The 17,205-nt window shown below is 38.0% G+C and overlaps 1 protein-coding gene across 3 annotated transcripts in view; it reads left to right on the plus strand.

The window, feature by feature from the left end:
• The window catches only part of TSHR (thyroid stimulating hormone receptor), a 66,339-nt gene that overhangs the window by 34,067 nt on the left and 15,067 nt on the right, over positions 1-17,205 (plus strand). For all 3 annotated transcript variants that reach the window (XM_075712602.1, XM_075712603.1, XM_075712604.1), the window contains 4 exons: positions 7,319-7,393; positions 8,637-8,711; positions 11,428-11,505; positions 12,514-12,582. In XM_075712602.1, the coding sequence (XP_075568717.1) occupies positions 7,319-7,393; positions 8,637-8,711; positions 11,428-11,505; positions 12,514-12,582 (297 nt within the window). The remainder of the gene's footprint in view (positions 1-7,318; positions 7,394-8,636; positions 8,712-11,427; positions 11,506-12,513; positions 12,583-17,205) is intronic.

Raw genomic sequence — 17,205 nt, forward strand, 5'->3', positions numbered from 1 at the left:
GTGTGATGTGCTCTGTAGCATTGCCTAATTTGCATTACTTTCTACTACCTAAAGGGTTGGTGAGGACTCTGAGTATAAACCTTTTCTCTTGTCCTCTTCCAGTCTCTAGCCACCCCCAAAGCACGTTTATATTCCTGCCTGGGAGGACCGAGAGTGCCCCTTGCCATAAGCATGCCTCTGTCACGGTTCCTCTAAAGCACACCAGCAAGGTCCAAAATCGCCACAGTAGTACACCCATGCCAGATCCAGGCCTGGATGTGCTGTCCATGACAGAGAAGCTGCAGGTCTGGGCAGGAGTCAGCAGAGCTCACTGGCACCTACACTCATGTCACCTATGGCACCAGCTGCAGGGAGGGCATCATGTGGAGGAGGTTTCCTGATCTGCTATACAAGGGTTATAGTAATGTGGGACCCCTTCTATTTCTCACAAGGCAGTACCAAAAAAGAAACTGTGCACAGACATACTAGATATAAATTTTTTTTTTTCTGCGCAAGAGCCAAAAATACTACCCAGGACAAGACACCAGAACTCTACTCACAAAAGCTATAGGCAGGCCCCAAACCTTTGCAGATAGCCCACGAAGAGGGGCTACCTCTACCACTCAAAAGCGCTTACCAGATTTTTAAAATCTGTTTGGAAGGCACATGTATTATTTAATCAGGGAATATCCAGGCATCTGACAAATTAGGCAGTTGCATATAAGCTTTAAAAGAAAGCAATTTATAAATTTGACCGTTTTTCTTAATTGCTTCTGTACCTCCTGTGATTTGTTAATGCTTATCGTTGTTGGGTTTGATTTACTTTCTAAAGAACAAGATTATTCAGGGATAAATGTATACATTGTGCTATGCATTTGTTTAATGTTCTCCATTTGCATAGTATTTTCAAAGTATTATTGCTAAAATAATACTGGATAAAGATTATCATAGAATATTTTAAAGGAGGTTGAAGTTACTCAAACAGTTTTGAAAAGAAGTCATTTCACAGAGTTTCATTTTCACAGGTTGTTTTTCATGGACTTTCCATAAAGTGCAGTTTCATCTTTTTAACCTAATTTAAACTTATACACACAGTTTCATTTTTAAAAAATTTGTTTTGAAACATAAGAACTTCTTAGGAGAAAATGTAGTGTTTGTGAAAGGGAGGAACTAATTGCTTTGGCTTGAGTCAAGCGTCATGTGAATAGGCATCCTGTGTTCGTCATCATTCCTATCTGCCAAGCCTGTTAGTGTACTTCAGCTTTGATCTTCAGTGCTCCATTTTCTTGGTCCTTATTCAGTTCATGTGCCTCTGTCCTGACTTTCTGTTCCTTCCAGACCTCGGCTCTCTTTAAGCATGGGTCACATTTTTATAAGCCTATGCCTGTCAAGTGCTGAGCAACTTCTGCAAATTAAGGATACTGATCACCTGCTGTATTTTAATGGGTCAGATTTCATTTTAGTTGTAATTAATGGCAAAATTCCCACTCTATGAAGATGAAAATCAGGGCCAAGGCTTTGTGGGGTTTTTTTTCCCCAACTGGGTTAAATTGGTCTCACAATTGTTTCTTGTTCCTTCTTTTTGTCTTTACCTTTTTTAAGTATGTCTGTGAGACAAAGTTAACATTTACAAATTCAGAACTGTCTCTCCCATACAATGGCATAAGTATTTTTTTTTCTAGATATAATTATGAAAGTGTCTGATCACCAGTCAGTGTGTCTGTGTAGTTGTCTTGCTAGTAGAGCTGCAGCTTGGTAGCATTACATTAAATAAAAAGCTTTTGCAATTAGGTCATTGTTTCTCAGGAAAACATTCCTGTGGAAGGAACCCCAGGAAAATTCATTCTTTCTTTTCCCCTTCTCTGTGTCTCTTCTCACTCTCCTCTGATCTCTCCCTACTCCCTCCTCCTCCTCACTCCAAAAGCTCTCTGCTCTTATACAACCATATGAAATGTCCTCTCAGCATTTGGGAACAGGGCCAAAGGTTATGGTTCAAGTGGCTTGCCCTCGTAGATGTGACGTCATTTGGAGAGCTGGTGGGGGACAGCTCTCCATCTCTGCAGCGAGCTGTGGTGAGCTGGAGCCAAGGGCCGGGGTGTCTTTGCCAGCCTCTGGGCCAAGGCTGTACTTGTCTTATTGGACAGCTCGGGGAGCCAGGTCATGGGACTTGGCACTGCAGAAAGGAGAGGTGGTTTGACACAAATATCTGAGAAGCAACTGGAGAGGGAGACTGAAGAGATTTGGGGGGACTGCTGTATATCTGCAGTGAATTTCAGGGCACTGGGACAAGTGCTGTGCAGAAAAATCTTGTTAAAAGCTGCAGTCTGGAGGTAGGGAATAGACTGTCGGGAGCCCGAGCCAGTTTTCTGGTGCTGGTGGTGCAGAGGCTTGACAGGTGCATGCAGATGAAATAACATGGATAGTTTGGCTGCAGGGGGAGAATGAAACATGGAAGTATATATACAAGTGAGAGAAGCCAAAGAAGCTATAGGCAAATTAAGTCTAAGAAGGTAGAGGGGGGTCTCAAGTTACTACATGAAAAAAAAAAAAGGCTGATTTAAAACATTTCAGAACTACTGACCTGGGTATCCTTACTCTTCGTAGGTATCTCAGCATAATGTAATTATATTGAGACTCTATGGCCAGATTTGCAATTTCTGGATTCTGGTCTTGAACGAACTCAAGGATGTGTCAGTATTGCAAGGCGGGTATGAAAGATATGTCTGGTAAATGAAATTTAGAAGCCACTTAAATATATAAATGTTTGTGCTTTTTTAAATGTTACTAAATTCATATAGGATGTTAAGTAGCTTGTTAACCTTTCTAGAAGTTATCTGGCAAACATGTCTCATTAATTAATTCATTAGTCTAATATTTGAATAGTTCTTATTATTAGTTTAATTATTAAATTCATTTGGATTTTGAACTAAATATTTATAACTTTGTAACTGAACACGTAAGTTCATAGTTATTTGTAAGTCTTGGCACAGGACTTTATATCATCAAGTGACTTTGCACATCTGTTCTTAACGTGTTAAACTTTTTTAAGTATTTTCTTTAAAAAGCAAAACTGAGTTGCTGTTCATGGACAGTGAGGTGGTGGCTTGATTGTGAACCTAGTACATTTCTAATTACGAGTCTGAGTGCCAGAAACAAAATTTAAATCACTGATTGTCTTTAAAGCACAAATAAGCCAATTCTTAATTGTTTCATGTACTTTTAAAAATAAAGCAGAAGCTGAATAGTTTTTAAAGTAACTTTTAAAGTAACTTTTAAAGTAACTTTGTCCAGAGAGGTGATGGAGTCACCATCCCTGGAGGTGTTCAAAAAACGGGTAGATGTGGCACTTCGGGACATGGTTTAGTCTAGTCTACCCTTGATTGGTTTAGTGGGGACTTGGTAGTGTAGGTTAATGGTTGGACTGGATGATCTTAAAGGTCTTTTCCAACCTAAACGATTCTATGATTCTATGATTTGAATAATTTTGTAAATATTCCACAAATAATTCTGTTAACTTTGTGGGTAGGTAGCAGCATCCTTTTTTCTTATGAGCAACTTTAAGTAATTTTAGTGAGGACTAAAATGCAAAGTGAAATATTTGTTCAGGGCACCTTTTGCTTCTCTGCATCAACAGTCAACAAAGATGCCTATTAAGATGCCTAGAAGATGGTTGTCTTAGGTTTTTTATATCTTTAAAACATTTCATTCCCAGAAGGACTCAGAATTGTTACATTTCTGTTGGATGCAGAATTTAAGCACTGTATGCTAAGATTAAGTTGTTTTTATAGAGCGTGTCAAAGTTCCAGTCACTTAAAATCAGCTCTCATAGACACTTAGATACCTGGAAACTAGCCTACTAGGGTTTTTTTAAGTATACTCTTTGGCTTTATCTGCATTTTAGGCAGCTAAAACTACTAATAGTTTTCCTAGAGCTGCTTTTCAAAGGAACCTTAACTTTCTAAATCAGTGGGCTTCAGTCTTTTCAATTCACCAATTCAGAAAAGCTTACTGATAAAAGTGCAAACCCTGTTTAATGAATCTACTGATAATCATAGAATCATAGAATCATAGAATGCTTTAGGTTGGAAGGGACCTTGAGAGATCATCGAGCCCAACCCCCCTCAACGTGCTGTTCTTAGTTTTTGGATCCTTTGGAAGTAATCCTTACACCACAGCAGTCTTTTGATTACAATTTGAAAATTACTATCATATAACATTTAGGCACCTTTGAGTGTATTACTCATGACTGATTAATGTAAAAGAAATTGTGAAATCCAGATTGTGTATCACTATCCTGTTAACTGATGACATCAGAACTATTCAAATATCTATTCTCCTTATGGGCTTAACTTCATAGGCTCCAGTATTGATGGAGCTTTAGATATCCTTTAATTCTGTGATTTCAGGGTGGGATTCCTTCCAGTACTCTGAGATTAATGATGTTTGAATGTGCAATACAAGGACAGCAGCATAGTTCATGAATGGAACTGAATTTGAAGATCTTTTTCTTTTTCACACATATGAAATGAGAGGCCACATATTTAGCCAGTCTATTGCAAGAGGCACATTTGACTGGAGAAGAAGTAGGGAAAATTGGATTTTTCTCATGATTTTTTTCTTAAGCATAGCATTCACTTTGGTCAAATCAGCTTTTACCTTTTTATACCTCTCTCATCCTCTTTCTCATCTATTTTGACTAGAGACTTCTAAGCAACTGGCTGTCTGCTGTTGATTTCTGCAGTGCCTACCACAATGAGCCCTTTTCTTCCTTTTGGGATTTAAGAAACCTCTGTAATACAAGGTGTAGGACAAAATGTAAATATAAATACAGTACATATTAAAGAATACTTCTTTCCTAATCCCAGCATTACCAATTCAAGGAAATCAAACAGCAGGGACATAAGCCTTTCCCCAATGTTCAGTTGAATCATATTGATTTCCTCACTCACATTATTTAAGCTTTTCTCTGGTTACTGTGCCAACTGTCTCATCTGGCAGTTTCAAATCTTTTATTCCCAGATTGATTAGTTTTTCATTTGCTTTTGTTAAACAGCACATGCCCTCTCATGGTCCAGTTACTTAATAAATGAAAATCTGATTGAATATCATTGCATTATTTTGTGCTTCCAATTTTAGTACCAACTGCAGATTTCGAATTCTTACTTTCAGTACCCTCATCCAAATAATTTACACAGAATACTATGAATAGCAACAAGCCAAAACCTGATGATCCATTTCTAGGCTGAAGGTTGATCTTACAACTGTCTTTCCCTGGAATATGTTTGGTCCACAACAAAGAAATATCTGGCCAGGAAGTTCATGAGTCCAGCATTTTAAATGTAGTCAGTGATGAAAAAAATATGTCAGTTAAAGTTTATGGAGCAAATTCCATTGTTGGGAGTGTGATAGCTACATAACTAATAAAATCATTTGAGAGAAGCAAAAGACTGACACTAAGAAGATTTCTTTTAAATACAGAAACAGTACTGTTCAAAGTAGCTAACAGACATGAAGAATATTTGAATACAGCACTGTAATAGCAGTTGTATAGCTATTAATTGCATCAGTTTAACACACAAGTAAAAGGCAAATCCTTGTCTCCCTGCAATGTTGGAGTAGACAGAGTAAAAACTGAAGACTTGAAAGGTGGAGCAGAATTGTTTTGTCAGTACAACAGTATATAGAGAGGTTGAAGTCTTGGTACCTGTATCTACATATTGATTTATCTACTGTCTTATGTCTCTTTTCCCACTTCTATTTCTCAGACAACCTGGCTGGGTCAATTTTATCCTGCAAAAATTATTCCAGTGGCAGAGGTATCCTTAAAACCCAACTTCCTGATACCTATATTGTGTAGGTTACTTGGCACTGTTAGGGCACAGTAAATTAAATACTACTGGTTTCTGCCCATTGAATCTCTGCTGAGTAGCACCACTTCTTGGACTGACTTAAGACCAGAACATCACCTATACAACCTGCACCACCATGCCATTTATACCTGTCATCTTCAACAAAGTTTTCTATATAAATAGCAAGAAGTGCTTCCCTCAGCCCACTGCTCCACAGCTAGTCTCAGGAGGAAGACTGGCACTGTTCTTCCTATACGGTTTCTGTATTAAGAAAGGCTGAGAGTTGTTCCAGCAGAGTTATAAGACCAGTGTCCAGAGCTGGTTTAAGGTAAAGAAATAGAAGCAAACATGCAAAAAGGGCTATCCCCTTTTGGAGAGAGCAAAGAGGCCAGGAAAGGAAAAGTGTGCATGTGATGGGGGCGGATATGGGTGGGGTTTTTCCACAAAGGGTGAAAATTTTGTACGTCTACTGAGTCTTGACAGGGAATTTTGGCACAGTCTGATTGGTGCAGCCAGGCTGCTGACTGTCGTTATGGATAGAAAAGAAAGAAATCTGCTGAAAAAGAGAGGAATGAGGAAGATTGAGGAACATTCCATTAAGGGCAGAGACAAACATTTCAGAAAAATGAGGATGAGTCATGATGCCAGGCAATGATCATGATGGCTGGAGGGTAAGCAGCCCCACCAACACACCTACAAAAAGCACCCAGCATGGCTATAGCCATGATCAGCATCAGGCTGATTCTTCTACATGTGCAGTCTAAAAGCATCTGTCACCTGGGTAGAAGCATTTAAAGACATAACTGTGGACAGTGGATGTAAGGAATGAAGTCTGTGCTACATTTTGCATCAGTATAAAACAAAGAGATACACTATCCTCTATACTGCTGGACGTGGCTATATAGTGAATGGTGTGTCCATTTCAAGTCTTGGAATGGAGTTAATTTAAGTGACTTGAGCCATTGTTTGGATCCACTGATGAGTTCTGTAAAAGAGACAAGAAAAATAATACAAAACACTGTTAGAGACATGAAGGAAGCAACCAGAAAAATAGAGCATAAAATTATAAGCTAAAGATGGTTGTAAATTGATACATTATACATCAGTACTGAAAGTTTTGCTTAGTTTTTCTTTTTTTTTACTCAAGTTTGCAGACGCAAAACTGTCACCGTGTTCAAAGTAATAGCCATGACCACAGGCTATTACTTTGATTTTAGGACCATGCAGACAAAGGATCCATAATCAAATCTCAGGTGCTTCTTCCCCCTTGCTTAAAATAGCCAGTCTCCAGGACCAGATCTATCCAGATGATATTTCATCATTGTAAGATTGCTCAGAAGGCATAGTGGTCTTGAGCTAGTGCTGGCCAGTACAAAAACTCATTGCAGGAATTGGGTCCCTGAAATTTCATTTTAACATTGCTGGTTTCTGTTATGATAAATAATTAAATATTAATGATCAATGTGGTAATGTTTCTCCCTTTTTTACAGTGAAATTCGAAATCTTAGAAACTTGGATTACATAGATCCAGATGCCTTTAACAACCTCCCACTTTTGAAATACCTGTAAGTATTTAGCACCTGTACCAGGTTGGCACTTAAGCCTCACAGATGACTCTTTACACTATACCAGTTTTGTTTCTTTGCATTTCATTTTGGAACCGATTGCAATGTTTTTCCCTGTTGCTTTATTTTAATGACAGAAAGCCAGCTAGGGTAGGGGTTGGAAAGTTGACTACTTTTGCAAGAAAGGAAAACATGTTCGCAAATTCATCAGTAATTTTGCCATTCTTCTTTTCCATTACATGTCTGGAATACACTAATGTTTCCTTGGCAAAATTCTGCAGCTAGCTTTCTTCTTATGATAAGTGTTGTCTTACTGTATTTTTGTAGGGAATAGTGGGAATAAGGGACACAACAGAAATATACACATCTTTTATATTTACTAGATATTTACACAGGGTTTTAAAGTACACCTGTCAGCTAAATGTGACAAGCCCATCTATAGACACTTGATTTCATATGACCTCTAAGGCAGAAAGAAATCCTGAAGAATTCTCTGTATTCCCATGAAGTTTCTAAAGAGCAGCACAGAGTAACCAAACCATGAAATTCCAAAATTATAGCATCAGAGAGAAAGATGAGAAAGAGAATAACTTCTGTGATTTTGAGTAATGTTTGGAAGACTCTAGAAAGGGCTCTGTGTGTGTGGTGGGGGTAGCGATGAGGAGGAAAGATTTTTCCTATAGATCTGAAGGCAATAAAAAGAAAGTAGTCAAAACAATTTCATTTCAGGAGGATAGTTTTAAAAACTGAGAACTATATTTTCTTAAGTTATTTCGACTCTACAGGAATTCAGAAATAAGGGGCATTAACTGTATTCACATTTGAAGACAGTTTCCCTTTTTAGAACTATTTGAACAGCTTTTAGCCTTAATGAAAGATAGAGGATTTGGGGCCCAGACTAATGTCTGCAGCAGCCTTAATCTCACAAGCGAATCCAGAGTCACTTTTTTTTTTCTCCATATCCACCTCACAGGCTACTTCCCCCTGCAGATCTGCTTAGCTGTCTTATTATTCTGTGTTCCCATCTTTTAGCTTCTTTAATTTATCATAAATCTAGTATTTTGATTTTTTTTTTTTAATTATTCTTGCATCCTTGTACTTTGGACAGTTGATTATAAATGAATTGATTGACAACAGAGAGGGTGAAATAACCATTCTGCACTGTTGAATGCTTTAAATATATTGTTTGTTGTTGTTCAGTGATCCAGTATATGTAATTCTTTCTGTTTCTTCTCTCTTTCAGTGGTATTTTTAATACTGGACTCAAAGCATTTCCAGACCTCACCAAAATCTACTCATCTGATGTGAACTTTTTACTGTAAGTGTATCCTCACAGCTGTTTAGAATACTGCCATCCTTAGATCCCCAGAAAACCTATAGTGAAGGTTTCTCTTTTGGAGAAAAATGTCAAATAAGTCTGACAAAGCACTTTTCCTCAAGCTATATTTCAATGACCATTAGTACCAAATCTGGAAAATGCCAGGTCACCTAGCACTATACATTTGACCTGGATGAGAGACATGGACACACAAGCACATTTCTCTTGAATTAGCCCAAGCACGATACACAACTTCTACAGAACTTTTGCTTTTATTTTGTTTTTGTAATGGCTGTGCAATACCTGAATTAGTCTGAAGTAGGAATACATGGGACCTGGTCTGACATACAGCCTGCTAACTTGAAGTCATCCTGTCAACATTCTTCTAACAAATTTGTGCTGCCATGGTGAGCTCATATTGGTCATTTTCTGATACTACTTTTTATTGAGCTCCTATATTGTTGAATCATAACCTCCACTGCCTCTCTGCCTTCTTTCTTCAGACCCCACCCTGAGCACAGAATACTCAAGAACAGGAGAACTGGACAATCTTGAGAGCAATTGTTTATCATTACACCATTAAAAAGCTCAGTGTTGGCTGCGCTCACATTTTTAGGAAGATTTTGGTGGAGATTTATTTTATCCAAAATACATTGATTCATACAATTAATGTTTTAACAAAGGAAACAGAAAAGGAGCTTAAAAAGCAAATTGCCAAAGCTAAGAAATAAAGTAGAGCTTTGAAGTCACTAGACCAGGAGCACTTTGGTTTCATAACAGCCTTAGTAGTGAGGTCAGCTCAGGCTGGCACAGCATGTCTTTAAGAAAGAGGACTACACATCTCCCTTCTGTTACTCACCCTTTTTTCATAGTAGTTGAATGAGATGATGATGAGATCTACCCCAGGCACTGTTTTAGTGCTGCTAAGAGGCATTCTTGTCAAGAATGGTCAGTTCCCACTACATTCATGGTCTGCCATTGGCAAGATGAACCTCAGAGTAATGTAGAAATGCTGGTTGTTTTGCTGAAGAGTCTAGACCTGTGGTGAGCAATGAGATCTTCCCTCTCAAGGATCTTCTGAGACTAGAGGTAAGCCTTGTGCCAACTCATGCTGCATAACCTGGAGCTGCTATATTTGCCTTGGCTGTAGGCCTCTGAGATTGAAACCTGAGTCAGCCAGAGCTCTGAGTGGGATACACCTACATCTTAAGAGCTATTAGGGAGTTCCTCAAAGACCAAAAGGGCTTTAGCCTAGATTAAGCTCTGCTAGATTGTAAATTAAACACTATACTTACTGAGTAGAGAGAACCAAGAATTAAATAGGCTAGATGAAACAGAAGCAGTTTATACAACCATTTGTGTCCTTGCTTCCAACAAACTCAGTGCCTTTCTAAGTGGCAGACAGGAAAACATTATTTTACTTATACCTTGAAAAATTTTGATAAAGATCACTAACAAAAATTAGACATGGTCTTGTATGCTAAAGACTTCTTAAAGAGTAGACCTGCACTTTCAAGGGAGGTATTTCTAAACATTGCTATTCAATGACAGATAGCCTTTTTGTTTCTTTCATCAAGAAAAAAATCTGCTCTTGAAGAATAATAGGTTTCTAAATGATGAATAAGGTATAGCTGGGGAAATAGCATTCATTATATCACTATTGGACTTTGAGGTCAAGCAACTTACAAGTAAACATTTATTTAGAAAAGTGAACCAATCTGAAAAATGTCAAACCAAAATAACTTGTGGTGGAAACCACCTACCAGTGAAAACTACTTGGAATTAAAATGGTTGCAGTACAGTTCAGTGTTAGCACATATATAGGCACATATATAGCACAGAAAAGGAATGAAATTGTTCCTGTCACACGGGCAATTGTTAGGACTTCTCGGCCCATGGATGTTATGGTCTGGCCTTACTAGACCACATCTAATCCACAAGCTGAAGAAAAGAAAAATTTGCAGAATATTTTGGTTTCCAGGCTCTAATTCAGGAAACAGCAGAAAAGGACAATCAGACACTTTGCTCTGCCCTTTGTTTCTACCAGCTTTTTCCTCTCTCTTTTCTCCAGTTTAGTCATAGTGACTCTATTTAGTTTTTCTTTGTCCCTTTTGTCACAACAGAGTTTTGGTCTGAAGATACATAGTATTTAATAAGACTGCAGAGTGGGAGTAAAAAAGTATTTAGGAAATGACAGATAGTGAAACACTCATTTGGACAAGAGTTGAGAAGAATCGTTAGCTTAGATCACGTACTAAGTTATTTCACTTGTGCTCAGTGCAGTTCTGTAAAGTGAAATGCCTCTGTCCTGAATAATGTATTATCTGTTGTCTTATCTGAACTTAGCTAGAGAGCAGGATCTCAGCTCTAAAGTCACTTGGGCTGGCTCAATTGACACTGCAGCATTATTTACTTTGCTAATTCTGTGGCTTATGAGACAAGGGACCGCTCTGTGCTGTTAACCAGTATAATCACGCAGGCTAGCACACCTCGCCAGGACTATAAAACCCATCTACTTCACAAGCTCACTTCCTGGATGCTGGAACATGCTCGATTCTTAATCATCCCACATGTATCTTCTGGACTTAGATATAACTAAACAAGTTATTCTACACTTTTATTTACTATCAAGGCAGAGAACAATTAATAGTAAAACTGTTCTGGAGAAGCTCTGTTGGGCAGATGTTTGATTGTGATGTTTTGTCTCCTTTTTCAGCGAAATTGCAGATAATCCTTTCTTGACTTCAGTGCCTGCAAATGCTTTCCATGGGCTTTGTAATGAATCTCTAACTCTGTAAGTTCTTCCAGTTTAAGTCACAAGGCAATTACCTCTCTCAAGCATATGGTAAAATGTTTAAAAAAACCAGTATCTCTGTCCTGCTCTCTAGTGGTTTGTAACAGAGAAACACCATAGACAGGTAGTATCTATAATCTAGTTTGCATAAATCCTTTACTTTGACAGTCAGACAGACGTTAAATCAGCCCTGCTGCTTTTCTTTAAACTGGCTTGACCAAAGTGGTTTTGCTTTTGTATGAGCCTAGTGCCAGTGAATGATTATATTGGAGAAAATCAAAGGGAGAAGTTTGCAGAGTTCTCCTTCTGTAAAGCTACAGCTTGGTTAGAACCGTGTCTAAATTTTTTGCAACCTAAGTGTGAAAACTAATGGGTGGCAAATATCAGAAGAATCATATTTGAAGGCAAATTGTTAAATAAAGTTCAGTTATGCAAGTCATACTCAATATGAGCCACAAGAAAGGGCTGAGGGGAGAGAAAAAATGACTGTAATGAGTTATGACCTGAACTAGGGGGAAGAGCACTAGAATGCAAAAGAATGAATTCTGAAGAAATTCTTAAAAAAATCCTTTTGCTCTAAGAGGGCACAAGAATGAGTTCTAAAAATTCAGGCAGGCCTGATAGTAAAATCATACCTATTTTGCTAGGTATTGGTTCCTTTAGTCTTCCTTAATCAGCCCTAGCAGAATTTTGTTTCCTTGTTTTTAGTTTGAGGGTGGGAAAGTTACAGCAAAGTGGTTTAGTCTAGTTCTGTCTTTGCTGTAAAAAGAAGTTAAAGATGGCACACCTGCCACATGGTATTCTTGATTCAGCTACACTCAAGAATGCTGCTGGGCATTTGTTTGACCTTGCACTATAACTGCTGCTTCTTCAAGAGATTAAATTTAACCCATCCATAAATGTGCTGTTGCCAAGAAAAATGACACATAAGATGTTAGTTATTCAGGTATTGAAACAACCCAAAATACACTGATTTTTTTTTTTTTTTTTTTTTTTTTTTGCTTGCAGCAAACTCTACAATAATGGTTTTACCAGCATCCAAGGCCATGCTTTTAATGGGACAAATCTGGATGCTATGTAAGTAGCAGATCATTCTCTTCTTTCAGAAAAAAAATATTTAAAAAATATTCTATGCTTGTTGGAGGCTTTCAAGTACATACCTTATTCTAATTATTTTTAAGGAGCAAATAGAGGACAGTAATTTCACCCAGCAATAAAAATATGGGCACTTAATGTGTTTTGCAGTGTGCTTTCATTTGGTATGTATATTTATAGCTCAGAAATAAAATTGTGGCAGGTAACTCCAGTGTGAATTTTGTTCTGGTTTGAAGCTATAATAAAATTTATTTTGATCAGTAACATTTCTAAGACAATTTGGAAGATAATTATGCTGTTTTACTTACAAGACAGTTTATTTTACTAAGTATAGGCCTGATAATGGTAGAAACCCTTTATTATTTCAAATCTCTTATTTGCAAAAAAGAGAGTAGTGTAAGGTGCTGGAAGCAATTCAGAGGAACCAGTCACTTGCACTAGAAATGAGAGATGGGCATGTCAAAAGCATGAAGCAACCATTTCAGCTTTCCCTTCACCTCCTTGTTATAGTTTCTGGAAAACTATATGCTTAGTGAGTGAATATCTTTTTTATACCATACCCAAAATCATCTGCCTCAATCATTAACACAGAACAAATCTCAATTCCAGAGGCTCAGTTCCAGTGAATACACTTTGGCACAGCTTACTCTGGTCCTACAGAGGCTTGACTGAAGAGTCTGGCTGGCAATCTCATGAGTAGAGATTTCTTCATCATGAGCTCTTAAATTAACCAGAGAGGCATGAGGATAGATATGATTATTGTCAGTACTTTATTTTAAATTGGGCTTGAATTCTATAAGAATTCTATAAGAGCATCCTTCACATGGTCTTAATCTTTCCCAACTGCCTTTTTTTCCTTAACAGCTATGTAGACTTCTTAATTTTGAAAATGCTTGAGTTAAACTAAAGATGTGGGATATGTCTTATTTTACTCACATTAGTTCAGTTACTTTGAACTTTCATATGAGAAAGGAAGTTTTTCAAGACAACATAGTGTTTGTACTAATGCCCACAGAAATTGCAAATGTAAAATATGGCAAAATGAACCCAGTGTCTTGACTGAATGCCTCTGAGCTGTATATGCAATACTTAAAACCTTTCTAAGCTTTAGCCAATGTATAAACTGTGTTGTTTCTTCCATTTCTTACATTTTGATGAAACACAGGTTGATGATTCTGTAGGAATTTTTCTTTTTGCTTCTCTGATAAGTGTGCAAGTGCTATTGCTTGTGGCCTCTTTGGAATTTTCCTTGTTATTGAAGAATCAAGTGAAAATGTAGTTTTAGAAGATCTGGAGTCCTAAACATCTGCTTTATTGGACTGGGTGGAAGTAGAGAAGCAGAAGACACATACTAGGTTTGCAGATACTGCTTGCTTACTTTCAGAAAAAGTTTGTAATTAGTATTCTTTAAGAGTATTTCAGTATTCGTTAAGAGTATTTCAATATTCTTTAAGGCCTCGAGGGTAGAGGGCCTTACAGAGAGATCTGGATAGACTCGAGAGCTGGGCAATCACCAACTGTATGAAATTTAACACGAGCAAGTGCCAGATTCTCCACCTGGGATGGGGTAATCCCAGTTTTACATACAAATTGGGGGACCAAAGGCTGAAGAGCAGCCCCCTGGAAAGAGATCTGGGGGTTTGGGTTGATGGCAAGTTGAATATGAGTCAACAGTGTGCCCTGGCAGCCAAAAGGGCCAGCCGTGTCCTGGGGTGCACCAAGCACAGCATAGCTAGCCAGTTGAGGGAGGTGATTTTCCCTCTCTACGCTGCACTGGTGCGGCCCCACCTCGACTACTGTGTGCAGTTTTGGGCGCCCTGATATAAGAAAGACATCAAACTATCAGAGTGTTTCCAGAGGAGGGTGACCAAGATGGTGAAAGGTCTCGAGGGCAAGACTTATGAGGAGTGGCTGAGGTCACTTGGTTTGTTCAGCTTAGAGAAGAGAAGGCTGAGGGGTGACCTCATGGAAGTCTACAGCTTCCTCAAGGGGGCAGTGGAGGGGGAGGTGCTGATCTCCTCTCTCTGGTGGCCAGCGATAGGACATGAGGAAATGGAATGAAGCTGTGTCAGGAGAAGTTCAGCTTGGACATTAGGAAAAGGTTCTTCACGGAGAGGGTGGTCGGTCACTGGAACAGGATCCCCAGGGAAGTGGTCACAGCACCAAGCCTGTCACAGTTCAAGGAGCATCTGGACAATGCTCTTAGTCATATGGTTTAGTTTTCAGCAGTCCTGCAAGGAGCAGGGAGTTGGACTTGATGATCCTTATGGGTCCCTTCCAACACGAGATATTCTATGATTCTAAGTGAATCTTTCCAGAGACTGGCTATGATGCGCTAGTTAAGGAAATTTAAAAAAAAGAATGAAAACCAGGCTTACTTTCAGGGCTTTATCTACCAGCAGTAAAAATGGTTTATTACAACAAACAGTTTTCTCCTAATTAAATCATATGACATTTACTTGGAGCAAAGCACTACTCCAGATTTACAAAGCAAACTAGGGAGCTGAACATCAGTGGTAAAGCCTTTATCTATTTGATAAACTACATTGAAATTTCTAAACTAATTTTCTGAAGTAGTTTGGTTACCATACACCAAGATAAGGTATAATTTTGCTAAGTGCAAGCTTGGAGATTTGTTGTTTCTAGCAGCAGCATTAAGTTAATGCAAAAGGCAAATATTTCATTTTCTGTATTCTGACATTTCTAATTTGAACTCTTGTTTATCTACCACTGTACAGCAAAGAAAGCACCTGTTTTCCTCTGGGTCTGATCCAAGGTCCTTTGGACTTGATGAAACTAGGAGCAAAAAGGAACTAAGAGAAAAAGAGCGAGGGGAAAAAATTTTTAATGGGTTTTGAATGATGACCTCAAGGAGGAACACAAGTAAAAAAAGAAAACAATCAAAACCAATAATTTGTTTTTGACAAATCATTCAAAGACTTCATGCTCTATCTGTAAATCCAATGACATTTTGGGAATCTCGGAGGCTACCTTCTACCATGCAGTGTGCCTTCCTACCACTCTTGCAGTGTTAAAAGACCTATGTAATTGAAGGAGGTCAAAACAATCAAGGCAGATATAGGTGTGGAACCATGCACAAATGGTTTCCATTACTGTACGGAGTGATGGCACTACCTAATAAATCTTCTCATCCAACAAGGATCTGTGTTTTATAGGAAACCACAGTATCGCTGTATACGTTTTATAAAGGCAGGGAACTAAAGAGCCAGGAATGAAGGGCTGAATGACACTTTTACTGAACAGTGTTCAGTAACTCGAATCCCTCGTTCTAACACATCATTAAGGTCCATGAACTGCATCATTCCCGCAGACTTCTGCAAAGTGGTGCTCCTGCACCAGTGTTTATTTCTATAAGGAAATTGGTGAGGAAAGAAGATTTTTTAAAATATATTTCCAGTGAATGGCAAAATATATTTGTGATGAGCTTTTACAGAGCTGTCTAAATTACTGAAATAGAAAGTGTGCAATCTCAAAATCTAATTACAAAAATAAACTCCAAAAGAATATATTTACTTTGGTATACGCTCTCAGGGATCGCTTATAATGCTTGTCTTAGCTCAGAGTCAAGATAAACAATGGTGTAGAAAAAACATACAATGAATCCTTAATACTGCTCATTTACCAATGCATCTCTTTTGCCTTTCTTTAACCTTCATTTCATAATCCAACAGGATGCATAGATACATTAACATGTTACATGTCCAGAGCCCATTTAATACTATAGCGGTGATACTTAAATGTGTGGCCAACATATTATTTTTCTCCTTGTTTTGTTAAGCTCTGCTGCCTTTAAAATCAGAAGCTGAAAGCAAGCAAGCAAGCAGATACTATCAAACAATACATAATTCCATAAGCCAGTGAGGCATTCCAACTAGGAATTTCAGTAACTTTACTTGGTTTTTAACTAAGTGATCCTTTGGAAGAAAATTTTGCAAAACCTCCCTGTTTCCCTAATCTGGCTGTTCATTCTTATTCCATCACTCCCAGTGCTGATAAAATTGGTTGTGGGACTGCAGTAAAACCTTATCAGTGAAATAATCCAGCTTAAAAAAAACACTGAGAAAGGTGTGTTCAGCTACAATATGGGGGGTGGCATGAATGACCTTGGACTATGGAAGAAGAGAAATAGAAATCTTTTACACATGTGGAATTATATATTAGTTAGTTGAAGTAGCTGGTCAGCATTTTTCATTCATAACCTTTACCCCCAGAAGAATACACTGTTGGTAAAAATAAAATACTTTATAAAAATATCTTCAGACCTTTCAGCATTTTGCATTTTTTCATCTCAGCTGAAGATTTTGAATATTATGAGTATTCAGGATTTTTTTTTTTCTTTTGCCATCTCGTGCTTTTCACGTTTGCTCTGCATCTCCAAAATGGTGTCCCTAAAGAGCTCCCAGAATGCCCTCAATAATTTAACTTTCATCCTTCTGTTTATTTTTAAGGAAGTTTTCTCATATATATGCATTTCTCCTGTTTGGAGACTATAGCTGTGGTATACTCTTCAGCTTTTTTGGTCCTACAGAGTTGCTGAATGTAACTGGTGGTTGCTCATATAAAACAGAGTTTAGACTGTAACAT

This window comes from Pelecanus crispus, chromosome 6, assembly GCF_030463565.1.
Source record: "Pelecanus crispus isolate bPelCri1 chromosome 6, bPelCri1.pri, whole genome shotgun sequence".
NCBI classification, from domain to species: Eukaryota; Metazoa; Chordata; class Aves; order Pelecaniformes; family Pelecanidae; genus Pelecanus; species Pelecanus crispus.